The sequence below is a fragment of the Petromyzon marinus genome, chromosome 9 (assembly GCF_048934315.1).
Source record: "Petromyzon marinus isolate PM22_M1 ecotype Great Lakes invasive population chromosome 9, UKy_Petmar_22M1.pri1.0, whole genome shotgun sequence".
NCBI classification, from domain to species: Eukaryota; Metazoa; Chordata; class Hyperoartia; order Petromyzontiformes; family Petromyzontidae; genus Petromyzon; species Petromyzon marinus.
In genome coordinates, this window is record NC_133675.1 from 976,181 (window position 1) to 1,004,031 (window position 27,851).

Here is a 27,851-nt window from a genome sequence, read left to right on the forward strand (position 1 = left end):
TATCTGTACCAGATGGAAATTCCTCCGGTACAGCTACTGAAGGCTTCACGAACTACGTGGTCGAAATAGATGTTAAATAATGTTGGAGCCAGAGAACATCCCTGTCGCACTCCAAGGTGAACAGAGAATGGCTCCGAGTACCAGCCATGTAGTTTTTTTCCAGGCCCGCTCACCATCATGAAGGTCCTTAATGATCGTGAGCAGCGGGTCAGGGGCACCGAAAGCACGAAGAACAACCTAGAGCCCAGGCCTACTCATGGTAGCATAGGCCTTGACCAGGTCAATAAAGTAGAGATGTAGGTCTTGTTAGAATTCCCTACATTGCATCTGTGCAGGACCGCCCTTCCCTGAAACCACATTGGGGCTCTGCAAGCCTCTTCTCAGCATGCCTGGCAAGGCGGTGTTGAATAATCCTTGCCAGAACCTTTCCCGGCACACTGAGGAGTGAGATGACCCTGTCGTTACAGTCTGTGCGGTCTCCCTTCTTACAGATGGGGACCACCAGGGCATCCTTCCAGTCCTGCGGAACCCATCCAGTGGTCCAGACTGTTGTTATGATGTCATATAGGGCAGTCTCTGCACAAACGCCACCCTCCCTCAGCATTTCGCTTGGGAGATAACCTTTGCCCGGTGCCTTTCCTAGTCTCAGACTCTGGATCGCCTTCAGTACTTCCTCACCAGATGGCACCTCAGGTAGCAACTCACAGCGGGTGACTTCCTCTTCCAATATTTGAGGCACTGTAGCCTTAGCAGGGTCATCCCCACTTTGTCCCACGATGTTTTCCATGTGGAGGGATTTCCCATGCCCCAGGACTTCACAGAAATGCTCAGCACATCTGCAAATCTATTCCTGGGGGTCGGAGATTGGATCACCGTTTTTTCCCTAGTAATAGCAATAGGTGTGGTGCTGCAGGTTACTTTTTTGATGGAATTAAATAGGGATTTGTGATCCATCTCCTCAGCAACCCACGACCACCACCCATGCTTACAGCGCCTCATGGTTTTCCGAACCTCCGAGCGAAGGCTGCGGTAAGCCTCCTCATTCTCCGACATGGAATGCTGTAGCCGATGAGAGTGGGCCTGTCGCTTTTTTTCAGCCAGCTTGAACACTTCCTGTGTCAGCCAGGGTCTCTGGGGAGGTCTGCACCGCGTACCCAAAGCAGCCATTACAGCTTCCCGAGTCACAGTCCTAAACCTCGCCCATTTCCCCTCGACATCTGGAGGAGTGGGGAACGATGCCAACCCCAGCCGCAAGCGATGATGAAATTCTCGCTTGCAACTTTCATCAGCAAGCTGAGACCAGGCCACCTTAGGTTTGAATGGGGTCCTGGGTGTACACCCACCACCGGAGTGGAAGAATGGCAGGCGCATCTTACAGATGACTAGTCGATGGTCAGAGGCAGATCAGCTCCACGGTAGGTCCTGGTGTCAAGGACATGGGCTCGCATCCACTGGTCCGTCACTATGTAGTCCAGCAGATGTTCTTGCTTGGACCCGGCATGCATCCATGATGTTGTATGGATGCGCCGATGCCGGAACAGCGTGTTGGTAATTACAAGCCCATGGGCTGCACAAAAATCTAGCAGCCTCCTACCGTTGTTATTGAGCTGATCTGGCCCATGCCTTCCAATCATTCCAGACTAGGTGCCAGCATCATGACCCACTCGGGCATTAAAGTCTCCCAACAAGATGACTCTATCCCGAGGGGCCACTTTAGCTAGCACCTGTGACAGTAGTTCATAGAAGGCATGACTCATCAGCCTTGCCTGCATCCCTCCACGGATGTTCGTCTTCAGTGGGGGCATAAATAACCACGACCACCACTCCTCGCCTCCAGTTGATGGGAAGGCGAGCCCAAAGTAGCCTGGGGCTTACAGCTTCCCACACCTCACCACCACGTTCCCACGCTCCCTTCATTATTTTGTTCATAAGAAGAGCCACTCCTTGTTGTTTGGCAATCTCCTGCCCCGAGTATAGGACTGTCCACCCCTCATGGTGGCAGGAGCCAGAGCCGGTCCACCGGACCTCCTGAATACCACAGAGATCCAGGCGGTACCGGTCCAGCTCCCGACAGAGAAGTGGCAGCCTCTCCTCCACAGTGAGCGTTCGAACATTCCACGTGGCCATCCGTAGTGGCTTTTTGTTGTTTCTGGATGAGCCCCGAGGGTAAAGATTCAATCGCCTGGCTCCGCCAAATGGTGTTTGGCCAGGAGACGTCAAAGACACCTGTCCCCCCGGGTCCTCCGTCACAAGCTTGTTGATTACATTTTTCGGTCGTAGTTTTAGTGGTAGTTAATTGAAGGTGGAGGGGTTACCAGCCCCTCGCATCCGTCCAGAGCCCCCATTTAGCCGCTGTGGTGGTCACAAACGCCATGAGGGAAATGGCCTCCCCCCCACAGCACTACCCACGACAGCGTTGCCCGTCTGGCACCACGAGGAGTTAGGGGGTTGTTTTTACCGGACACACACACAGACACACACACAGACAAATATATCCCGCAGAGCCGCAACAGTCAATCATAAACACACACAGTCATAAACAAAGACAAAGGTCTCCCGTCTAGCCTCTAATAGACTGTAGGGGCAAGTGTTGTTCGCGAGTAGTGTATATGAAGGCCGGCACGGCACACGGAGGGGTGGGTGGCCAGTACTACGCAAGGCCGCCTTTGTCTCCCCGCAGTAGTGGGGACGGGAGGTGATGCTGCTGCTGTAAGATCGCAGTTTGGAGATGTTCACTCTCATTCACCTACTCACTTACCTACTTCACCCACCGACTCACTCGCCTACTCACCCACTCACTTACTCACCTAAACACTCACTCATCGACCCACCCATTCACTCACTCACCCTTCCATCCACCCACCCACCCACTCACCCTCCCGCCACTCACCCACGTAGTAAGCCACCCACGAACTCGCTGGGCACGTCCCGTGCCGTGACCTCGTCTCTCCGTGTCTCTCATCACACCAACAGCACCTCACCACATTCACCAGCCACACTGCACCGCGGCCCAAACGGGAGTGGGGAGCACAGATACTTATACAGAATATCCGACGTTTCCGGCAACGACCCTTTCAATAAACATCATCATTATCATTGCTATGGCCCGTAACCCGAGAGCCTGCAGCGGTGGGACCCGGAGTGGATGGAGCGCCGAGAGAAGGAGGGAAAATGAGATGGCGTGGAAATGTCCCAGTGTCGTCTCTCCGTCTCCCTCCCTCTGTATCTGCCTCTCTTCTTATGTCTCTCTTTCTCCCTCTTTCTCTCCTTCTGTCTCTTCCCCTCTGTCTATCTCCCTCTTTAGCTCCGTCTCTCTCTGTCTCTCTCCCTCTATCTCAATCTCGCCATTTGTATCTCATCCTCTCTTTCTCTCTCCTCTATCTCCCTCTCTCACTATGTCTTTCTCTTTGTCTCAATTACTCTGCCTCTGTCTTCTTGACTCTCCCTCTATCTTTATCCATCTGTCTCTCTTCCCCTGTCTCTCTTTCTCTCTGTCACTCCCTCTATCTCTTTCCCGATATTTATCTGTGTCCTTCCCTCTGTCTCTCTCCCTATGTCTCTCTCTTTCTGTCTCTCTCCCTCCATCTCTCCATCTTTCTCTCTCCCTCCATCTCTCATCTGTCTTTCTAGATTAGAGAGACAGGGAGGTGACTGTGTGTGTAGTAGCTACAGAAGAGAGACAGGGAGGTGACTGTGTGTGTAATAGCTATAGAAGAGAGACAGGGAGGTGACTGTGTGTGTAGTAGCTACAGAAGAGAGACAGGGAGGTGACTGTGTGTGTAGTAGCTATAGAAGAGAGACAAGGAGGTGACTGTGTGTGTAGTAGCTATAGAAGAGAGACAGGGAGGTGACTGTGTGTGTAGTAGCTACAGAAGAGAGACAGGGAGGTGACTGTGTGTGTAGTAGCTATAGAAGAGAGACAAGGAGGTGACTGTGTATAGTAGCTATAGAAGAGAGACAGGGAGGTGACTGTGTGTGTAGTAGCTACAGAAGAGAGACAGGGAGGTGACTGTGTGTGTAGTAGCTACAGAAGAGAGACAGGAAGGTGACTGTGTATGTAGTAGCTACAGAAGAGAGACAGGGAGGTGACTGTGTGTGTAGTAGCTACAGAAGAGAGACAGTGAGGTGACTGTGTGTGTAGTAGCTATAGAAGAGAGACAGGGAGGTGACTGTGTGTGTAGTAGCTACAGAAGAGGGACAGGGAGGTGACTGTGTGTGTAGTAGCTACAGAAGAGAGACAGGGAGATGACTGTGTGTGTGGTAGCTACAGAAGAGAGACAGGGAGGTGACTGTGTGTGTAGTAGCTACAGAAGAGAGACAGGGAGGTGACTGTGTGTGTAGTAGCTACAGAAGAGAGACAGGGAGGTGACTGTGTGTGTAGTAGCTACAGAAAAGAGACAGGGAGGTAACAGTGCGTGTAGTAGCTACAGAAGAGAGACAGGGAGGTGACTGTGTGTGTAGTAGCTATAGAAGAGAGACAGGGAGGTGACTGTGTGTGTAGTAGCTACAGAAGAGGGGCAGGGAGGTGACTGTGTGTGTAGTAGCTACAGAAGAGAGACAGGGAGATGATTGTGTGTGTGGTAGCTACAGAAGAGAGACAGGGAGGTGACTGTGTGTGTAGTAGCTACAGAAGAGGGGCAGGGAGGTGACTGTGTGTGTAGTAGCTACAGAAGAGAGACAGGGAGATGACTGTGTGTGTGGTAGCTACAGAAGAGAGACAGGGAGGTGACTGTGTGTGTAGTAGCTACAGAAGAGAGACAGGGAGGTGACTGTGTGTGTAGTAGCTACAGAAGAGAGACAGGGAGGTGACTGTGTGTGTAGTAGCTACAGAAAAGAGACAGGGAGGTGACAGTGCGTGTAGTAGCTACAGAAGAGAGACAGGGAGGTGACTGTGTGTGTAGTAGCTATAGAAGAGAGACAGGGAGGTGACTGTGTGTGTAGTAGCTACAGAAGAGAGACAGGGAGGTGACTGTGTGTAGTAGCTACAGAAGAGAGACAGGGAGGTGACTGTGTGTGTAGTAGCTACAGAAGAGAGACAGGGAGGTGACTGTGTGTGTAGTAGCTACAGAAGAGAGACAGGGAGGTGACTGTGTGTGTAGTAGCTACAGAAGAGAGACAGGGAGATGACTGTGTGTAGTAGCTACAGAAGAGAGACAGGGAGGTGACTGTGTGTAGTAGCTATAGAAGAGAGACAGGGAGGTGACTCTATGTGTAGTAGCTACAGAAGAGAGACAGGGAGGTGACTGCGTGTGTAGTAGCTACAGAAGAGAGACAGGGAGGTGACTGTGTGTGTAGTAGCTACAGAAGAGAGACAGGGAGGTGACTGTGTGTGTAGTAGCTACAGAAGAGAGACAAGGAGGTGACTGTGTGTGTAGTAGCTACAGAAGAGAGACAGGGAGGTGACTGTGTGTGTAGTTCCGTGAGTCTGTGCAGGACGTGTTGCCAGGTCTACCCTACACTGACGATCACTACCTCCTCAAGTGGCTCAGAGGTAAGGACTCACCACCTCCTCACCCCACAACTCACCTCCTGCTGACCACCTTACTACTACCTCACCTCCTTTCCACGTGCACTTCACCACTTCGTCAATACTTCCTCACCTCACCACCACTCACCACTTCTTCATCATCACTCACCAGCTCCTCACCGAGTCATCCTCACCACCTCTTTACCTCCTCACCACCACCTGCTCACCAACTCCTCAACGTGTTTATTCTTCCAGCCAGGAATTTCAACTTGAAGAATGCAGAGGCGATGATCCGCAAAGTAAGGAACACCGCTCCTCCTCACCACCACTCCTCACCACCACTCCTCACCATCACCCACTCACTCATCCATTTACCCCTCACCATACTTCCTTACCACCACTCCTCACCACATTTCTTCACTACTATTCACCATGACTCCTCATCCACCACTCCTCACCACTACCACTCCTCACCGCCACTTAACACTCATTTCCTCACCCATTCACCACCCACTCACGACTCACTCACCATTAACTCACTCACCACTCTTTTATGATTCCTTGGGTGAGCAAGTAAATTAGTAGGTTAGCGAGTGAGAGAGCGAGAGAGTTAGTAGGTGAGTGAGTGAGTGATTTAACGAGTAAGTGAGTGAGCAAGTGAGCGAGTAGATGGGTGAGTGAGCTAGCGAATTAGCGAGTGAAGGTATGGGTGAGTGAGCAAGATGAGTGTGTGGGCGAGAGAGCAAGTGAGTGGGTGAGTGAGCGTGGGAAAGCAAGGGAGTGAGCGTGTGAGTGAACGGGCGAGTGAGCGTGTGAATATTAGTAGCTATAGTAGCCATAGAAGAGCAAAGAGACGTCCGATCCCCCCCCCCGCCCCAGCACGCAGATTTCCGGGTGCAGATGGACGTGGATTTTCTCGTCAATAACTGGAAGCCGTCCGAGGTGAGGCTGTTGTTCCCAGCCAAGCACATCCGCGTGATCACCACTGCAACCCAATATGCACTGTGGCTGGGCGGGTGAATGAGTGAGTGGGTGGGTGAGTTAGTAAGTGGTTGGTGAGTGGGTGGGTGGGTGAGAGAGTGGGCGAGTGAGAAAGTGGGTGGGTTAGTCGGTGAGTGAGTGACTGGGTGAGTGGGTGGGTGAGTACGTGGCCTCCGCCCAATCTCACTCCGACGCCCTAAACTCACCGCCGACCCCCCCAAACTCACACCCGAACCCCCAAACTCACACCAACCTACCAACTTACCCCGGCGCCCCTAAACTCACCCCGACCCCTAAAACTTATCCAGACTCCCCCCCCCAAAATTCATCCCGACCGCCCCAAACTCACCCCAAGCCACCAAACTCACCCCGAGCCAGGAAACTTACTGCGCCCCCCCCCTAAAGTCACACACAAATCCCCCCCAAACTCATCCCGACCTCACAAACTCACCTCTGAAACATCAAACTCACTTCAACCCCCCTAAATTCACCCCCCCCCCAATCTCACCGCAATTCCCCAAACTCACCCCACTCCCCAAACTCACTTAGACATCCCAAACTAACCCCTGACCCCCCAAACTCACCCCGGCCCCCCTAAACTCACCCCAAAACCCTAAACTCACCCAGACACCCCCAAACTCACCTTGACCCCCAAAACTCGCCCCTACTCCACAAACTCAATCCCGAATTTCCCAAACTCAGCCAGATCCCCCAAGCTCACCAACGCCCTCCCAAACTCACCCGACTCCCTTAAACTCACCCTTCCCGGCCCCAAACTCACTCTGAGCCCCCAAACTCATCCCAAACTCATCACGACCTACCAAACTCACCCCGACTCCCCAAACTCACCGAGACCCCCTCCCCAAAACTTATCCCGACTCCCCATACTCACCCCCTTAACCACCAAACTCACCACGACCTACCAAATTTACCGCGGCCCCCCTAAGCTCACCCAAGGCCCTCCAAACTCACCCCTACCACCCAAACTTACCCCAACAGCCCTAAACTAACCCAAACCCCCCAAACTCACCCCGATCCCACAAACTCACCCCGATCCCACAAACTCACCCCGAACTCCGAAACTCACTCCGACCCCTGCAAACTCACCCAGACCCCCCCAAACTCACCCCAACACCCCTAAACTAACCCCCGACCTTCCAAACTCACCACGATCCTCTAAACTCACCCATACCCCCCCCAAACTCACCGTGAGCCCCCAAACTCACCCGCGAACCCCCAAACTCACCCCGATCTACCAAACTTACCCCGGCCGCCCTAAACTCACCTCGAACCCCAACACTCACCCAGACCCCTCCAAACTGATGCCCGACCCCTCAAACTCACATCGACCACCCAGACGACCCCCAGAACTCACCCCGATCCCCCCCAAACTCACTCGGAGCCCCCGAAACTCACCCCGACCACCAAAACTCACACCTGACCCTCCAAACTCACCCACGCCCCCCTAAACTTACCCGACCCCCTAAACTCACCCGACCCCCCAGACTCACCTCGACCCCCCAAACTGACTCCCAAATCTCTCCCCAACACCCAAACCCGTGACCTGTGTACAGGTGGTGGAGAAGTACTTCTCTGGGGGGCTGTGTGGCTTTGACCGGGAGGGGTCTCCTCTGTGGTGGGAGGTGGTGGGGGACCTCGACCCCCCTGGCTTAATGAGGTCCGAGCGGCCGGGGGGCTTCCTCCGCAGCAAGGTGCGGGAGCTCGAGCTCATGCTGGCCGAGTGCCAGCGGCAGACTCACCTGGTGAGTAACGCAGCTGCACACTCACGCGTCTCACTCACCTGCCTAATCGCGTAGCGACCCACTCACTCACCCACTCGAACTAAGTCTCTGACAGCACTTCCCCTACATGCCTGAGTGGGCTACCTGGGCGACGTTTACCTGTATCTGTGTGTGAGCGAGTAGCTGGGCAGACAGGTTGGCAGCATGGTGCTCATCGTAGACTTAAACAACCTGAGCCGCAGGCACCTGTGGAGACCATTCCTGAACAGCAACCTGGAGGTGAGACTCACTCACCCACTCACTCACCCACCTACTCACCCACTCACCTACTTATGCACCCACTCACTCATACACCCACCCACTCAACAACCACCATTCGCCACTAAGTGACGTTGACATCACTACAGTGCTTGTGCCACGCTAGGTGCACTTTGAGGCCACGTGAAGTGTCGAAGGCTCATTGCTGGCAGGTTAAATGACAGACCCAGGTTCTAGGGGTTGACTGTCTGTGATGACTGATAGATGCACCACCTGTGCCCCCTACTGTGCCAACTGTGTTTTAGCTGCCCGGTGCTTAGCTCTTCGTTGTGAGTGTCGCTCCTCTGCCCTCCCCAGGAGCTTCCATAGAGGCTGATCTTGACTCCATAGAGGCTGTCTTGCCACTGCTGGTACCGGTCTTCGGCAAGTCCACTCAACTCCACATCCTCCTGTACTGCATCAATCTCTTCGATAGCCCGTGCCGTGCCAATTTAGCCCCCTCTATCCGACCAATCAAAAGCTCAGTTTATCACTTAGGCTTTCGCAACCAATATCATCCATAATATGTGTTTTTCGAACATTGTCTAAAGAATACCTATTTCTTGTGGAAAGGTGATTTCCATAAACCAAAGGAAGCAGCAGCAATGGGCTCTCCTTTGTCTCCTCTGATTGCAAATTTGTACATGGAAGATTTTGAAGCAAAAGCAATAGCCTCAAGCACACTAAAACCCTCTGCTTGGTTTAGATGTGTGGATGACACACTGGTGGTCTGGCCACACGGAAAAGATATACTTAACCAATTTCTAAATCATCTCAACTCGCAGAACCCATCCATACAGTTCACCATGGAAGTAGAAGTTGACAGAACTCTCCCATTTCTGGATATTCTGCTCGGGCATGGCCAAAATGGTAAAATAATACGTAGCGTTTACCGAAAGAAAACAAACTGACGCCTAATTCAGTCACACCATCACCCCACTGTTATATATGTGGTTTATGGAAATGTAACGAAAATAATATAATTTAATGAATTTGAAATTTATGCAAATAAGTTATGTTGTGTAATTATGCATAAATTATGCTAATTCGAGAGATAATCGTAGTAATTCATGCGAGTGGGTGTGGTTATGTTAATGACAGCCATTTTTGATAATCAGGGTCGGTTATCAATCAGGATAATACAATTAATCGTATGCAGTTATGCTAGTGTGATGCGAGTATGCCAGAGTCAACTCGACTTCGTTGTTTAACTTCGTATTAGCGATCAGTATAATACAATTATTCTTGCTTTAACCTTTACTGAGTATGGATTAGAGTGTTTAAGTAAGGTCACCAAGTTCATATCTCAACGCAGAATCAGTTCTTATGCATAGATTTCAGGAAAGAATCACACAATCACTTCTGCATTGATCAATTTTATTTTCTAACTAAACTTTAACTTTAGAAGATGTAACTCTTAATCTTGGAATTTCAGCACTGTATCAACACAGTATCCTCAACGACTGGGTTGTTTCACTTTGACAACAGCACCTGCGGTTAATTCCGCCACGTAACGCGAGCTCAGTTGGTGAGAAAGAGTCGTTAAAACATCTAAACAAAACAAAAACCTTGATACTCTATTATGAAAGATTATACTGGAATTTGCACACACAGTACTGCGTTCATTCATAGATCCATGAGCAACCCTTATCACGTTGTTACCACATTGGGTGACGGAACAGTTGAGTATTCTGTAGAGTACGCGAGTACGTGCGGCGATCAGTAACGAAAGGTACTTAAAGATTATATGACGATATACATACAAAAAGGCGATCAAAACAGTTATTCCCAAAGGCACAAATATATGAACAGATCCATCGGACAGATTATATAATTACCGAAATGGTTTAGAGTGAGGGTGTGCGGTGGGGTGCGCTCTATCCCCTGATATCCTTATCTTGGGCTAACGTTTAATTAATTGTGGACCAGATCGCCTGATAAGGAAGCCGGTTGGATACGCTATTCTCCCACGTGAGCGTAGCTCCGTGGCGAAGGTGTCAAGGAGTCATTCGTATTGATGGATCGGTTGGAAATTTATGCAATTAGAAGTACAGCCCAAAACAAAATATTAAGGAGGAAAATTACGAATATACTTATAAACGACGGAGTGTTCACTCGGTCTGCCGCGATGCCTTCACGGCCACTCATGATTTACGGACTAGAGTATTGGCTTTTTGGTTAAGGACCCATGTATGTTTGAGTGATATGAATTGTGTTAAGTCGTCAGTGTTCGGAATTGATTCTTTATGTCAAGCAGACGCCTGATTTGGCGTGTAGTGGGGGCAGTGTGCGTCATACGTATTAGTTGATTCTCTTCTCACAGTAGTTGGTTAGGTTCGGCCCACACTGGTTGACGTAGGTTGACCAGTTGACACGTTGTTGTAGTTGCGATGGCCCATCGGTATATGGCGCACACAGCTCGCTCGTAGCGTGCGCGGTGGTGCCGTCGGCTTAGCGGCTGGCCCACGTTCCGCTCTTAGCGGGCACGGTTGTATGATCGGTAGATGGCGCTCGTCTGCTGGTCGCTGGCACGGTTGTGTCGCTGAGTGTTGACCACCGGTTGCGCTATCGGGCGCTGGCGATACACGTTCGTTGCGATGCTACTTTTGATGGTGCCGACTCGCACCGTGTAGCCCCGTCGCTAAACAGCGAGTCTCGCCATTCTGGCGGGCGGTAGAGACTTCTTCTGCGTCGGTGGTGGTTGATCTTCTGCAGGGATGAGTTGAGCTGGTAAGCTGGTCTTGTCCGCTTGCTGATGAGTTGAGTTTTCAATGCTGTAGTGTCCTACTTTATGCCAAAATCCCTCCTCTTGGCTCCTCCCCACAAGGCGGAGCTTCTTTTGATTTAGCTGTGTGTCGTGGTCTGGAGTGTGTGTCCGAATGTGCGTCCATATGTGTGTCCGTCCGTATGTGTGTCCGTGTGTGCATCATTTACGGCATGGTTCTGTTGCCCTCCTCTTTCCATAAACCATAAAATAAGAGATGTTACAAATCGTCTCAAAGGCGTCTCTCTGTCTTACACAATCTGGAGGGAGGGGCGAGATTCCCTCCTGTATGACCTTTCCCGACGCCCAAAGGTTGGTTAAGGTTTTTAAGTTAACATTTTATTCCATCATAGTTCATTCCATCATAGTCTTACAGTTATGATTCTGTATGTGACTCGAGGTCTGTTGTGTTAGTTTTACATCGTGGTGTTTGATTTTATTTCAAGGGAAGGTGCTCTCTTGAGCGTATGCATATTCTTATCATGTGCTGCAGGAAGACAAAGGCGGCCGGGAGACTCTCTTTTTCCCTGGCCCCCAGTTTAACATCGCTCAAGTATCCATTATCCTGGCCTTTCCTCAGTTGTTTTTATTAATTTCGTCTTTTCGTGCATATGCTTATCATTATATCATTTTATTTCCGATATCCTAGGTTAAGAGGTAGTGTTCTTGATCCTGGGAATTCGTATTCCTTGGTGTCTGCAAGGTTATATAAGCGGAATATAGTTTACGGTGAATAGCGTTAACATTAATGTTATGTATGAAATTACGTGTTGTGATTTCTTTAACTTAAAACTTGTTCGCCTGGGGTTTTGCTGACATACGCTCAAAGCATCCTTCCCCACGCCCCCTCCTGTCTGCTTGCACGTGTGGTGTGTGCGTTGTTTATTAGGTTTAGCTCTCCCTTGAACACAGATAGCCTGTGATAATTCCTTGCCTTCTGGTGCTATCTTTGCTCTCTCGCGCTGCGGGAAGACAAAGGCGTCTCTCTTTCTCTCCGTTGCCCTTGGTTTACCATCACTCAAATATTATTTGTTTTATGTTCAACAAGGTTGTGATTCACCCCGCTATCCTGGCCCTTCAGTTTTTATTAATTTTCGTCATTCCGTGTATACGCTTTATCATTTATTATCATTTTATTCTCGATATTCTGAGTCAAGAGGTAAGCCTCTCGATGGTCGGAATTCGCACTCCTTGGTGTCTGTGGGGTCGGGTAACGGGCAAGGGCATCGTCATTTTAAGGTGAATAGTGTTAGCATCAATGTTCTGTGTGACTATGTCTTGTAATTTCTTTAACTTAATTTGTTTGCTGAGGTTTGCTGATACCTTCGTTCGTAAGGAATTTCCCCCCCCCCCCCGCCCCCTCTCTGCTTGTGCGGGGTATGCCATTCGTCTAGCGGTGGTGGGGGGGTGTTGTTTACGGAGTCCTAGCTTTCCCGTGAGCGTAGGTGGCTGCAATAATGTCTTGGCTCTGGTTTCTGTCCGCTCTCCCGCGCTGCGGGAAGACAAAGGAGTCTCTCGTTCTCTCCGTTGCCCTTGAGTTAACACTGCATTATTATTTTCTTATGTTCTGAGGTTAGAGAATTCGTTTAAACTTAGGAAAAATTCTGATTGCTATACGCTTCGGTCAGGTTGTGCAGAAACTATTAAAGATGAATTAACATTCAGTATTGAATTAATAAATGGGCAATGGTTCATTGATGTAGCTCGTAGCCTGGTCTCCAATTGGAGTGAGCGTGAGGATCGATAATTTTAGCCTACTCCTGTTGTTGAATTTCGAACTTTAACGTTACTTTTATAGCAATGCAGGGTAAATGGTTAAGCTGTTTGGCTTGGCCATGTCTGCGGCTAACGCGAACTCTCGGCGACCCTGGGCTCTGCGTTTACGTCAATCCTTCAGTTTGCTGTGCGCTGCGCTCGGTCTGTGACCTCTGACCCTGGGCCTGTTTGTGAACTGTCAAAATTATGTCAGTAGGTCATGGTAAATCGTACTTTGGCAACCTGCCGATTCTCCGATGGTCGCTGACCCTTCTCTGGCCCGGTTTTTTTCATTTATTTATATATTTTACGGCCTTTGGACGAGTTCCATCTGGGTTTGCTGTGCTTGTGTGTTTTCATTCATTATTTCTCTAAAAAGAAAAAAATCGGCAAATTTCTTGTTGATATTAATTGTGGAAAAAGGGGCATATACAACACCACACAGAAATCCCCTCTCATCAAGATGTTCATACATCGGGCTAATAAAGTCTCAGATGGTGATAGTCTGAGAAGTGAAATTAAACATGTTAAAGCAGTGCTGCATTGAATGGTTAAAATTATGCACAAATCAACAGGTCACTGAATGTCAAAACCAAATCAAATAACACGAGAGTTTAAACTGACCAAGTAATTGCAATTATTAAAATACCGTAAATGTGGGAGTAAATTATAAACAAGCCAGATTTTTTGAAAAACAAAACATTCGTGTCAGATTTGGCATGGTACATAAAATACAGAAACTAAAATTTGGTACTTCAGATGTATGACTGAAGCTATCAACAAAAGGTGTGTACCAGATTAATTGCACTTGTGGCAAATGTTATGTTGAGCAGACAGGACAAATGATCAGCACGAGACTAAAAGAATACCAAATAAATATTAAATACTCCCAAATACAACTGTCGGCAGTGGCAGCACACACGTGCAAAAAAGGACACTCAATTGATTTTGATAATGTTGAAGTTCTGTGCAAAACCAGTTACTACTGGCCAAGACTAATTAGAGTATATATCTAAATTGAGAGAAATAAAAAAAAATGTGTAACCTTCGAATAGCTACAGGCTTAAGTGCTCCTTGGAAGCGAATCATCAAATAATACATTGTTTAAATGCCTGCCTATACAGGTCATTATACATTAATGGGGATTACCTGTACTCGGACAATAACAGGTACTGATATTTAATTGCATGCAAACGACAGGAGGTACAAGAACAATGTGCTCTTTGGTTATTTCGGTAAAGTCACGTAGAAAGAAAATAAATTGAATAATAGAATACGACGTTTCGATTGCAGCACAAGCAACCGTCATCAGATAGAACTAAATTTGAGAGAGAGACAAAACACAGACACGGACACATACAGACAGACACACAAGCAGAGAGAGACAACACAGACACACAGAGAAAGACACACAACATAGACACACAGAGACCCAATGCCTCTGTGTCGAGGCCTTAAATAGAGAGGGGGGGGGGGGGGGTTGGGCAGAGAGAGAGGTGGGTCTGCTGGGGCAGCTGCTGGAGCAGAGAAATTAGCATGGCAATGAATCCACCCCAAAGCGACCGAGGGAAAGAAGATCGAATGGTCCTATGAGAGCCTGGTAAATTTTAGACAGAAATAGATAAGCACCTCATCGATTAAAATGACATAACAGGTGAAGAAAGTATGTGCTACCTAATGGATGAGACTGAACGACATTGTCCCCTAGCCAATATTGAATTGGACACTCCATACCTAAAAGGGAGATAAAAGCTGTCTGTATGGAACAACCACTATTTGAGGCAGTGATTGGTAATGTCCAGGGTCAACACCCTCTAGAAAGTTTGCTCAAGGAGTGGTTCCCCGTGGACAAGCTAAGAGGGAGAAGACGTGGACCAACCCCTTGAAGGTTCCCACAGGCATAGATGCAGAGATCATCTCAGAAAGGTTGATGAAATTACAGGGGAAGGATGCCAGTCTAACTGATCTCTGGAGGAACACCAAGGAAGGCAAACTATGGAATTCTGGCGTACTAACCACTGCGAAAATGTTTATTCACTGGTGTTTGCTACACAGATAATTCCAGAATGCCAATGTAGAAAAGGGTCGAACGATCCGACAATTGATGGTCCCGCACACATTGCGTGACCAAGTGTTGTATTTAACACATCATTCCATAATGGCCGGTCACATGCGAGTAAAGCGAACTCAACACAAGGTGTTGGCATGCTTCTATTGGCCAGGAGTTAATCGTGATGTGGAACGATTTTGCCAGTCGTGTGATATATGTCAATGCACGATTACGAAGGGTCGGGTGTCTAAAGTGCCGCTGGGTCAGATACTGCTAATTAGCACACCTTTTCAGAGGGTCGCTATTGATTTAATAGGGTCCTTACCGATTTCTGGAAACGGATACCGATATATTATAACCGCAGTGGACTATGTGACACGATATCCGAAAGCACATTCTCTTACAGATATTGAAACAGTGGAAGTAGCAGAAGCCCTGGTCGATACTTTTTCTCGGGTTGGGGTCCCCAAGGAGATTTTGGGTTGGTAGAGAGATGCTGAGAAGAATGGAAAGTGAACAGCAACGTAGCTAGGACATATCTGCCTGCGCTGCTCTTCACGTACAGAGAAACACCACAAGAGAGTTTAGGGTTTTCACCCTTTGAACTGCTTTATGGACGATCAGTCCGAGGTCCACTGTCAATCTTGAAAGAGCTGTAGCCAGTGAGTTGGAGCATGTACACCAAGCCCTCAGGATGAACGGATACTCGGACCTGTACAATCTGCAAAGCTGTCTCCCCAGCCATGCGGCGACAACCTTCTGAGGATCCAACCAAAAGCATCACTTTACCGTACATAGCAGGGGTTACCAAAAAGATTTCCAAAATCTTAAACAAACACGAGATCCAGGTTCGTTTCAACACAGTACACACAATCCGTGATTTAATCCCATCTGTAAAGGATGTGGTTGCTGACATGCAGTACCCTGGTGTCTACAAACTGAGTTGTGGTTGCAGCAGCAGTTACATTGGGGAAACGAAACGACATGTCTTGGACGGCGTTCGTGAACACAAGGCAGATCTGAAACACGGTAGGACCAATACTTCTGCCATTGCCGATAATTGTTTTAATGCTGTGAGCTCACACGCACACACGTGCAAGACAGAGGTACTATGCAAACCTACCGGCTACCTTCAGAGATTTGTTCATGAAGCCATCCAGATATATAAACACAGACACAACTTCAACCGAGAGGATGGGTACGAACTGAGAAATCATTGGAAGGACGTTATTAACCAGGTAAAGTCTTAACTGACTGTGATGTTTCCATCCTACCTGCCTATGTCAGCTGTTATTTCCGACTCTCTGTGTCTCTCTCTCTATGCCTCTCATGCTCACATGTCCTTTGCATTGCACTCTCATGCCTTTAGATTGCACTCTCATGCTCACATGTCCTTTGGATTGCACTCTCAAACTCACATGCCCTATTGCACCAATCTTCGATTTTACATTAATATGCTCACATTAACATAGCTACACTTCTACTGGAATATCAGGACAACAAAACCAGGAAGCACAGACTTAGCAACGTTCCAGTTGGTATTAACGGATCAAACACCGACACGACAGAGGCCTTACCCTCTACCACTCACGGTAAAAAGGCAGATCGAGTCAGAGATAGCCTCTATGAATAAAATGGTGGTGATTGAAGATTATGACTCCCAATATGCAAGTCCAGTGATTTGTGTGGGAAAACCAGATGGGTCCATACGGTTTTCTATAGATTATCGTCAACTTAATTAAGTAACAGTTAGGGATGCAGAACCCATCCTTAACCACAATATTCTATTTTCACAGTTGGCAGGGTCACAGTACTTCATGAGGCTTGATTAGGCGAAGGGGTACTGGCAAATTCCCATAGATCCAAAGAATTGACGTAAAACAGCCTTCACAACCCATGATGGCCTATATCAATGGCGATGGCCTATATCAATGGCAATGCCCTTTGGGGTTGTGAATGCTCCAGCAGTGTTCAGTAGAATGATGAGGCACCTACTGAAGCGGATTCCACAGGCTGTCAACTGTATGGATGACATGGTAATCCACACAAAGACCTGGGAGGAACACATAAGGGTCCTGGACACAGTCTTGCATAGACTTGCAGAGAACAACCTCACAGCAAGGCCAACCAAGTGTGAGGTTGGGATGACAGTAATGGACTGTCTGGGACATTGTGTGGAAGAAGATGGCATCCGGCCACAGGAAAACAAAATTGGCAAGAAAGTGGAAGCAAAGACTCCCAAAAATAAGGAGCTTCAGTCATTTCTCAAGCTGGTAGGATACTACCAGAAATGTATCCCAAAGTTTGCCAAGGCAGCCAAACCTTTAACAGACAAAACAAAAAAAGGTGATGGCAAATACAATAGATTGGGATATTGAAGCAACGTGAAGCTTTGAGAAACTCAATACGGCTCTGACCCACGAGCCTATCTTGAGGTTGGCTGATGAGACCAAACCATTCATGTTACGAACTGAAGCATCAAAGGCAGCTCTGGGGGCAGTCATACTTCTGGAGTATGACCGATAATTATTCCCATTTGTAAACTTTTGGATTGGGAACGTCGGTACTCGACAATCGAGAAGGAGTGCCTAGCCTTGGTATGGGTGGTTAAAAAAAATCCATATATTTGTATGAAAAGGAGTTTATCTTGGAAACTGACCACCAAATTTTGCTCCATCTAGACCGGGCTAGACTGGAGAATAATAGAGTGATGCGATGGGCCTTGGCCCTCCAGCAATATCAATATTATGTGAAGGTATTGAAGGGCTGTGACAATGTAGGAGCAGATTTCCTGAGCCGAAGTGGGCCACAAGTAGGAGCGTGACATAGAGTAAGGAGCTCCAGTGTACCATGTGTGAGTGTTCGGGAACGCATAGGCTCAGGTGTAAGTGTCGGGATGAAGGGGGAATCCTGTGGCATATTGTAAGTGCACCGTGTTGTCCTGGAGATGCGCTATGGCATGAAAGCTGGCAGGTTGGCTTGTCTACAAATTAAAGATAAACCAACCCTCTTTAATTGCCTCAAGTTGTGGTGTCGATTGCTCTCTTGCTAGACTCCACTCCCACTATACACGGGCGTGACTTGGCTGACCAAAAATATAATAGTGGTGGTGATGAAGGTTAGCCTGTAAAAGTAGACAAGGATCAAAGCGCCACAAATGCTCCGATGCCGTAACAGCGCCTTGGTAAGTACAAGTCCACGGGCTGCACAGAAGTCGAGCAGCCTCCTAGCGTTATTATTGAGGTGATCTGGCCCTTGCCTTCCAATAATTACTGCCCAGGTGCCTGCATCATGACCAACTAAGGCATTAAAGTCACCTAACAGGATGACTCTATCCAGAGGAGCCACTTTAGCTAGGTCATAGAAGGCATCTGACTCATCAGCTTTGCGTGTATGCCGCCACCACTCATCACCTCCCGTTGATTGGATGGCTAGCTCTAAGTAACCTCGGACTTACAGCTTCCCGCACCTGACTTCTACACTTCCACGTGCCCTTCATTATTTTGTTTAGAAAAAGAGCTGCTCCTTATCGTTTGCCAGTTTCCTTCCCTGAGATGAGGACTGTTCCAACATTCAGTGACTGTAGCTAGAACCAGTCCACCAGACCTCCTGAATACCATATAAATACAGGTGGTACCAGTCCAGCTCCCGAAAGAGAAGTGGTAGCCTATCCTCCACAGTGAGCATTATGACATTCCACGTCGCCAATCACGGTGGCTTTTGGCCATTCTGGAGGAACCTGAGGGTGCGGGTTCAGTCTCTCCAGCACAAGTTTAGTTTTGTTTAGTGGCAATTGAATTGAAGGTGGAGTGGTCACCCGCCCATCGCACCGTCGAGAGCCCATGCTGTGGTGGCTACTAGTACCATGAGAGGAACGGCTGATTTAAATGAGCCCCCCCCCACCATAGCATTGCTCACAGCCACGAGAGCACTACAATCCGGCAGCATCGAGGAGATGGGGGTTATTTTTGAAAGACACCCACTCACCCACCCACCCACTCAATAACCCACCTACTCATCTACTCACTCACCCAGTCACCCACCCACTCCATGACTAACCCGCCCAATCCCCCCCTCTCCCCCCCCCTTCCCCCCTCCCTTCCCTCCATCCCCTCCCTCCCAGATGTTGAGGATGTTTGAAGCCAACTATCCGGAGTGTCTAAAGAGGATGTACATCGTGAAAGGTGCTCATTTAGATGATGCTGCTGATTATTACAATTCTGATCATGTTGCTGCTGATGATGATGCTGCTGCTGCTTCTGCGACTGCTGATGATGTTGCTGATGATTCTGATGCTCATGATGATGTTGCTGCTGATAATGTTGCAGCTCCGCGTATCTTCTCGCTGTTCTATACCCTCATGACGCCCATCATCGGCGAGGGCACCAAAAGCAAGATCCAGGTGCTAGGCAGTGAGTAACCACCCAAACCCTCCCGTGACCCCACCTGGATTCTACTTTGATTCCAAATTGACCCCACCATGACCCCCCCACCCACCGTGATCCACCCTGACCCCCCACCCTGACCCCACCGTGACCCCGCCATGACCCCACCTTAAACCAAACGTGACACCACCTGTGATCCCATCGTGACCCCACCATAACCTCACCGTTATCCCCCCCTGACCCCCCCAAGACCCCATTGTGACCCCAACATAACACCCCCTGTGACTGCACCATGACCCCACTGTGACACCCCCTGTGACCCCACCGTAACCCGACCATGACCTCATCGTAATCTGACAGTGTATCTGCTTGTCTCCGTGTGTCTCCGCGTGTCCCCGTTTGTCCCTGTGTGCCCCCCGCGTACCCCCCGCGTGTCCCCACGTGTCCCAGGTGACTGGCAGGAGGTGCTGCTATCACAGATCGATGCCTCTGAGGTCCCTGAGTACTACGGTGGGACTCGGACAGGCCCGGACGGAGACCCACGATGTGGAGACAAGGTGAGAAACACGGGGACAGTGACGTTGACAGGGCTAGACAGAACCCCACTGTGCGGAGACAAGATGAGACAGATGGGGACAGGAACAGGGATACACTCATCCTTTGTCCTCATGTCTCTATCTCTCCCCGTATCTGTGTCCCTGTATTCCCGTATCCCCATGTACCCTGTCCCCGTGTCTCCGTGTCCCCAGATAAGGTTCCCCACCGAGGTGCCCCTGCATTACTACGCAGCACGTGACCTGAGCTATGAAAGCAGCGTGACCGTGGGGCTGGGGTCCTCGCACACCCACAGCCTCCATGTCGCGTCGACCGGCAGCGTCATCCAGTACCTCGCCCACCTACCCAGCAACCTACCCACTCACTCATATACCCACCTAACCACTCACCACTCACTCACAGCCTCCACGTTGCATCCAACGGCAGCGTCATCCACTACCTCACCCACCCACTCAACTACCTACCTACCCACTCCCTCACCCACCCACTCACCTACCCACCCACCCAACACCAATCACTGCCATTCACTACTTTTTCTTCTCCTTCGGTATGGCTGTTGTCGATGCAGAGCAACAACTATAAATTCACATTCAGGTAGTTAAGCCAGATAATCATGTCAGCAGTAGCGGAGTGTATCGCTGTAATTTCTCCTTCGTATTTGTAGATCGAGCATTATACATCTTGTATGGTCTGTTCTGGATTACCATAGTCAGTTTTTATTTTTCAAATCGTGCATCATGTATCCACATCTGCCATGGTTTGTGCAGATGTGGTTTAGGGTGGACCATGAGCTTCATGGAAGATCAAACCCAGGGATATTCTGCGTTGGGTCTTTCACAAGGTGTTTGTTAGTTATTTTGAACTGCATTCAGCTCTCCAAGCTTCAACGGGGTTAAACTCGCATTGTCAAACGTTAAGCATATGGGTCCAAAAGGGCTTGTGTGACTTCAAGCAATGACGAAGGACGCTATTGAGGTCCTGATGAATGGGAAGGCGACTGTTTTCCTCGATTCGTAGGACTTCCCGGAAGGTTGCAGCACTGTGGCAGGTGAGTGGGGGAAAGATTTGTGACAGCACGAGAAGCTAGGGTGTTGGGTTTGACTTGAGGGTTCCAGTGATACACTGCATTGCAGTGTTTAGTAGTACATCAACAAGTCGAGTGTGACTACTTCTGGTACAAACTGGTCCATAGTACTCGGCTACAGAGTATACAAGGACCATCGTTGTTATCCATAACACGGAGGGTGCTGATGCTCCCCAGCTTGTGCTTGCCAGTTTCTGCACCAGCTTGACCCTTGTTTTGATCTTGGCACCTTTTTCAGGTGGTCGTGGAAGGTTAGCGTACGGTCCAGCTTCACTCCGAGATAGGTTAAAGTGGGGTCATGTCGCACAGTGTTGCCGCAAAAGGTCGCTTTCAGAGTATACTTAGCACTCCTATTATCAAGATTGAATGTAGTGACTGTTGTTTTGTGGGGATTTGGCTTGAGCCTCCATTTCCGGAAATAATCCTTCATGGTCTTTAGGTCTTTATTCAGAGCAGATTCGATGTTGTTGAAAGTACCTGCCTGCGTTACCAGGGCTAGGTCATCTGCATGTCGCTCATATAGACATTGACAAGAACTGAAGCCTGTGGCAATCCATTGTTGAATAATCGTGGTGAGCTGCCTTTGTCGCCCATATAGACAGGCAGTCGCCTATTGCTCAGCATCGTCCATATCAGGAAAATTGTTTGAGGCGAAGAATGGTCCTTGTGAGCTTCAACATAATGCCCTTAATCCAGACTGTGTCGTAGGACTTTATAGGTTGTGCACAGGAGTGATATCGGTTTATAGTTTCCCCGGTCGTTGGTTAGCTTGCCCGATTTGGGTATTGCAATGACCATTGCAATCCATGCTTTTGGGATGCAACCAATTTTTGTGCAAGGGTTTTCAGCCATTGGAGTCCCCATGGGGCCGAAGTGATGGAGGAACTCTGGGGGGATACTATCTCTGTTAGCAGCCTTGCCTTTTTTCATTGCAGCCAGACCCTCCCTCACTTCCTCTGTGCTGATGTCGGTGCAGTCTTGTGGAAAAATGGAGGCCATTGTCTGGTAGAATTGGCAATGGATCTCTCGCTTGATGTGTTGTCGACCGATCCTGTAATGTTCTGCACTCGTTTCGAGGCTACAAAGTTGTGCAGGACTCTTGTGATCCAGTATTCTGTTGGGTTAGCAGCACCCAAATGTCATAGTAGGGCCCAGGCACGGCAGCTGGAGTATGTGAAGTCCAGGCCTTCAATGCACTCAATCCACCGCTGACGTCTGGCTGAGTCTAAAGACTCCAGCAGGGCTGTTGTAACCTGTGGCCTGTCCATTGTACTGTCAGATTAGGTTCTGGGTCTCTTTTGTCCAGCAGGGAGTAGATTTTTTTCAGAAGCCTCGGGGAATTCTCTTCTTGGCTGCTACAGTAAGGAGGCCAACAAAATGGTGAAAGCATTCCGATGTTTCAGGAATTCGACTCATCACTCTCTCTATAGCCTCCTTATAGTGGTCCCAGTCAGCTTTGACCAGGTTCCACCTTGGCAATAGTTTAAACACAATCAGGGGGATTTCGATGCCGATTCGGAGTATTTTGTGGGATGCGTGAAGTGTGCTCCCACTGATTTTTAGAAACCATTGTGAGTTCCGGACTATAGTCACGTTGTCAGCGAGCAGAGTGAAACGTTGCTTACTAATTCGGATAAAAATCAGGTGCAGATCTTCAGTGGCTATCCAGTTAGTGGTCTTCACAGTCGGCCTGATCTACTGCATAGCCCCACATAGTTTGGTGGCTGTTAAAATCACCAACGTATAGGCCTGGGATTGGTGTACTTTGGAGTGCTGGCTTTGTCCATTTTTAATTAAGGGCGTTGTACACATTGGTGATGTGCAATTCCCCTATTTTGATGCTGGTGGTGTAGGTGGCTTCTTTTGCAGTTGATGGGAAGGCTTAGAACTCTGTGATGGTGTTCTTCACATTTGCAGACAAGCCATATTTCAGATAGTAGTGGCTTGTCGTGAGGTTGTATCCATGGATGTGGTAGCGATTAGCATGGAGGGCATCCAAGATGTGGGTTTCTTCAAGCGTCAGGACATCAATGTTACGTGTGTTCATTATGTTCGCCTTGTAGAGTCTCTCAATGTAAAATTTGAGGATCCATGTCCCGGGGCCTATCTGGCACATTCATTGGTCCTAAAGTTGGCTTGGCTTGTGTTATTGCTCTGGAGACTGGAAGATAAATTTAACATGTAGGCTTTAGCGACCAATATCATCCATAATACATGTTTTCTGGTTAGATCGTATAAACATGGGTCGTGGTAAGGTTGTAAATGTTGTGGATTTGCTCTCCAACGCACCGGTGTACTGTACTGCTAACGAGTTGTTTACGTGACAAACCTTACTAATTGGCTATGTCGGGTAGTGGCGGGTTTAACGACACATTTAAAGGCTGCCATCTTCCACTCCAGGAGGTCATAGAAGGCATGTGACTCATCAGCCTCGCCTGTGTCCCTCCACTGATGTCCGTCCATCTTCAGTGGGGCCGTAAGCCACCCCCACCATTCCTCAGCTCCTATTGATGGGGATGTGAGCCCACAATAACCGGAGACTTACAGCTCCCCACATCTCACTGCCACTCTCCCACTCCTCATTCATTCTTTTCTTCAGAATAAAAGCTACTCCCTATCGTTTGGCAGTTTCCTTCGATGAGATGATGACTGTTCCACCCCTCATAGTGACTGGATCTAGAACCAGTCCACCGGACCTCCTGAATACCAGAGATCCATGCGGTACCAGTCCAGCTTCCGACATAGGAGTGACAACCTCTCCTCCACAGTGGGCATTCTAACATAACACGTGGCTACTTGCAGTGGTTTTTTGCCATTTATAGAGGAACCCCGAGGGTGTGGGTTCAGTCTCCTGCCAAATAGGGTTTGGCCAGAATATGTCATAGAAGCCTGTCCCCCGCAGCCTCCGGTACAAGCTTGGTTTGATATTCATCACATGTGTAGTGTCGTCTGTGCGTGTGGGTGGCGTGCGTCGCACACACAGTCAGCCAGAGACGAGGTGGTCGCAGGAGGCACCGCTCGACCCTCTTTATTCGTTGTTGCTGAGCTCACGCCACCACTCGGGCCCCCTCTCTCACCCACACACGACCCTGCTTTCGCATGACCTGTCCCCAACATGACCCTGCCCGCGTTGACCGGGACAGCAAACCACTGTACAGCCGCGCAATGCCCGGGCAAAGGCAGCAGTGACAAGGGCTGCGATGACGACAGCGACGACGAGACGAGTCCAATCCCAGAACCGGCCGCCCAGAGCCCTCGCTCTCTGCTGCTTATATTCCCTTCGGTGCAGCTTGGCTCCACTCTAGCCGTGCCTCCCTTCACGAACCTTCTAAAGGGTTCCAGGGGCTTCCACACGAGGTCTATCATGACCCTTGCCCCAGTTCCTCTACCCTGCCAGCACACCCGCATATACGCTCAGCGGCATGTGCGTTAAGTGCCCACCTGCAGTTTCTGCTGCTGTTCAACAGTCAGCGCTATGTCACTACACATGGTTAAGTGATGGTTGAATTGAAAGTGGAGGGGTCACAAGCCACTCATACTTATCCAGAGCTCCCATTGGCCACTGTGGTGGCTAAGAACACAATGAGGGGAACAGCCGATTGGAATCAGCCCTTCCTCCATGGCATTGCTCACAGCCATGACATCAGCATTACCATCCAGCACCATCGAGGAGGTGGGGTTGTTATTGCCACCGACATACTCACCTATGGGTCCTTCTGTGTGTCTCACAGGTGGTCATTCCAGACTGAGAGCCATGATATAGGATTCGGGGTGAGTATGCAAAGAGAAGGTGGTGAAGACACCAGGATCATAATTGCCGTGCAGAGACACAACACCCACCTCATCCCCGAGCATGGAACGCTCACTGCCCAAGAGCCTGGCCTCTGTGAGTGTCCCCATGTCTCCCTCTGCCCCTGTCTCCCTGTTCCTGTGAGTGTCCCCGTGTCTCCCCATGCCTCTTTATGTCTCACCACGTCTGCCCGTGTCTCCCCATGACTCCCCGGCTCTCCCCTGGTCTCCCCATGCCTTCCGGTTTATCCCTGTGTTTCCCTATGCCTGCCTACATTTCCCCATGTCTCCCTGTGTCTTCCCATGTCTCCCCGTGTTTCCCTGTATTTCCCCATGTTTCTCCATATCTTCCTACGTCTCCCCACATAACCCAATATCTCCCTGTGACTCCGTGTCTCCCCCATGAACCCCCTTGACCCTCCAAGACTCGTTGCTGTTTGACAACTCCCACATCGAGACCAATAGACTCACAGTGTCTGTGACTTCCTGTGACCCCCCATGACCCTCTGTGACCCGCGTGATCTCCAGACTCCTTGCTGTTCGACAACTCCTATTCGTGGATTCACTCGAAAAATCTGCAGTTCACGGTGAAGCTGCAGCCCCCTGGATCAGAGACAGCTTGACCTACGACCCGACCCAGTGATCCGGCCCAGACCTGGCCCAGTGACCTGATCCAGTGACCCGACCCAGTGACAGTGATCCAGCCCAGTAATCCAACCCAGTGACCTGACACAGTGACTTGACCAGTGACCAATCCCAGCTACCAATCCCAGTTACCAACCCAAGTGACCTGACCCATTGACCCGGCCCAGTGACTTGACCCAGCTGCATTAATTGTACTGCCATCTTAATCATACCGTTTGTTAAATTTAGGGATTAAACAGTGATGTATCATTGTTAATTACATTAAATGTGCGTGATGATAGGTGTTATGGTCCCATGATGGCATTAGTGATGTTAGTGATGGTGTTAGCGATATTTGTGATGTTAATGATGGTGTTATCGATGATGATGGTGTTAATTATGATGGTGTTAGTTTTTATGATGAAGGCTATACTATTGGGGCAGCTATCAGTCGCTAAGCCACTCCGTTGACAAAGTACAGCTTTCAATCGAAAAAAAAGTACAGGCAATCCTCAGTTTCCACACTTTTGTGGTACGCCATTTTGGAATAAAGCGCGCTGTGTATTTAGACCTTTTATTGACATACGCAAGGTAATTTTCGGAAAACGTCATCCGCAACGCGACATACACCATCCTAGCCTGGCACCGCGACCCAATGGCGTTGCCAGCAGCCAGTACTGTACGATAACTCGTGTACTATACTGTACTGCTTCTCACCACGTGTATAGCAGCACTATTCCCTTTGTCTCCACAACGCAACTCCCGGCATAGTTACAATTGTAGGGGACTAAATGGATAAGAAACGGGACACAGAGGTACTAAAGATGTAAACATAGAAAGAACGCAGGTGCGGAGAGAAATTAGAAAAGAATAAAGGGATAATTAACATAGGTAGCCAGATGTCTAACATCCGAAGAGGAAGGGGCACAGGTGAAGGGATAATTGAGAGGGTACTGTTGCAAAAACACACAGGTGGTTAAGAATTAAGGACCAAGAGGGAGCTATAAAAGGGGAGCGTCGCTGGCAAAAGCCCTATTGATAAATACTAGAATACAGGCGATTATGAGTGCAATCCCCGAACCCCCTCTTTTACCATTATTTATTGTGGGAAAATTGATTTTGATATACGCGATTTTGAGATACACGCTTTTTTTCCATTACTTGATCTTTCGCGTATATCAAGGAGTGCCTGTACGTCTTAATTACCACGTGTCCCACAACACCCACCGACCGCGGCCTAGTTGGCTGGCCTGAAAAAGTGCACCGTCTTTGGGCAGAAATCTAGGAAAGTCGGGGGGGTCGGGGTGAGTAGAGTATGACTGTGGCCCAAAGTTTACGCATTCAACTTTCCCGATGATAACTTAACAAGATATTTGAATGAGTAGCAAGACCGTGTAGCCCACACAGCCTGTCGGGGGCAAGTGCTGTTAGTGAGCAGCAGCATCTATAATTGGGAGTGGCCACTGAACCACGCCCTGCCCACCTTTACCTCTCTTCCCAGTGGGGATGTTTACACGGCACAGCAGGCACTCATTTAAGGCTGACTCGACCTAAAGGAAGCCCATGACAGGTTCAGATAATCGTCACTGGTGGTTGTGGTGATGATGTGATTAATGATGTAGCTGATGGTGGTGACGATGGTTGCTATTGCTGCTCATTACAATGGAATTGGTAATCTAGAGTAATATTACGAAGTAAGTAATCCATCACAGATGTAACCCATCACACACACAATGGAGCCGGGTAATCAATAAAGTAATCCATCGCGAGTAATCCGATTGTCCAGTGGTGGTTTACAAGTGCGGTGGCGGTGCGTGTGGGGGCTATGTGTGTCGTGGCTGTGTGTGGTGGTGGCTATGCATGTGGCGGAGGCTGAGCATGTGGTGGTGGCTGCGTGTGGTGGTGGATGTGCGTGTGGTGGCGGATGTGCGTATGGTGGTGGCTGTGTGGTGGTGGCTGTGCATTCGGTGGTGGCTGTGCATTCAGTGGTGGCTGTGCGTGGTCGTGCCTGTGCATTGAGTGGTGGCTGTGCGTGGTCGTGCCTGTGCATTGAGTGGTGGCTGTGCGTGGTGGAAGATGTGCGTGTGGTGACTGTGTGTGCGGTGGTGGCTGCGTGTGGTGGTAGCTGTGTGTGTGCTGGTGGCTGTGCATGGTGGTGGCTGCATGCGGTGGTGGCTGCGCATGCAGTGGTGTCTGCGTATGGTGTTGGCTGCGTGTGTTGGTACACGCTGTTCCGGCATCGGCGCATCCACACAACACCATGGATGCATGCCGGGTCCAAGCAAGAACATCTGCTGGACTACATAGTGACGGACCAGTGGATGCGAGCCCATGTCCTTGACACCAGGACCTACCGTG

At 49.3% G+C, this 27,851-nt stretch overlaps 1 protein-coding gene across 1 annotated transcript; it reads left to right on the plus strand.

Moving 5' to 3' along the window:
* The first annotated feature begins 5,722 nt into the window (after positions 1–5,722).
* On the plus strand, positions 5,723–27,826 carry LOC116940763 (SEC14-like protein 2). Its single transcript, XM_076065781.1, has 9 exons — positions 5,723–5,766; positions 6,347–6,409; positions 8,023–8,220; positions 8,374–8,484; positions 19,180–19,240; positions 19,385–19,468; positions 19,892–20,429; positions 24,716–24,966; positions 25,398–27,826. Exons 1-9 carry the CDS (start codon positions 5,755–5,757, stop codon positions 25,490–25,492), a joined length of 1,413 nt encoding a protein of 470 aa, XP_075921896.1. The 5' UTR covers positions 5,723–5,754; the 3' UTR covers positions 25,493–27,826.
* The last annotated feature ends 25 nt before the right edge of the window (positions 27,827–27,851 follow it).

Excerpts from the sequence above, each read along its gene's own strand:
- LOC116940763 (XM_076065781.1), top strand. Across the intron at positions 8,221-8,373 it reads AGACTCACCTGGTGAGTAAC|CTGGGCAGACAGGTTGGCAG; the intron begins GCAGCTGCACAC and ends GTGAGCGAGTAG. Across the intron at positions 19,469-19,891 it reads CAAGATCCAGGTGCTAGGCA|GTGACTGGCAGGAGGTGCTG; the intron begins GTGAGTAACCAC and ends CACGTGTCCCAG.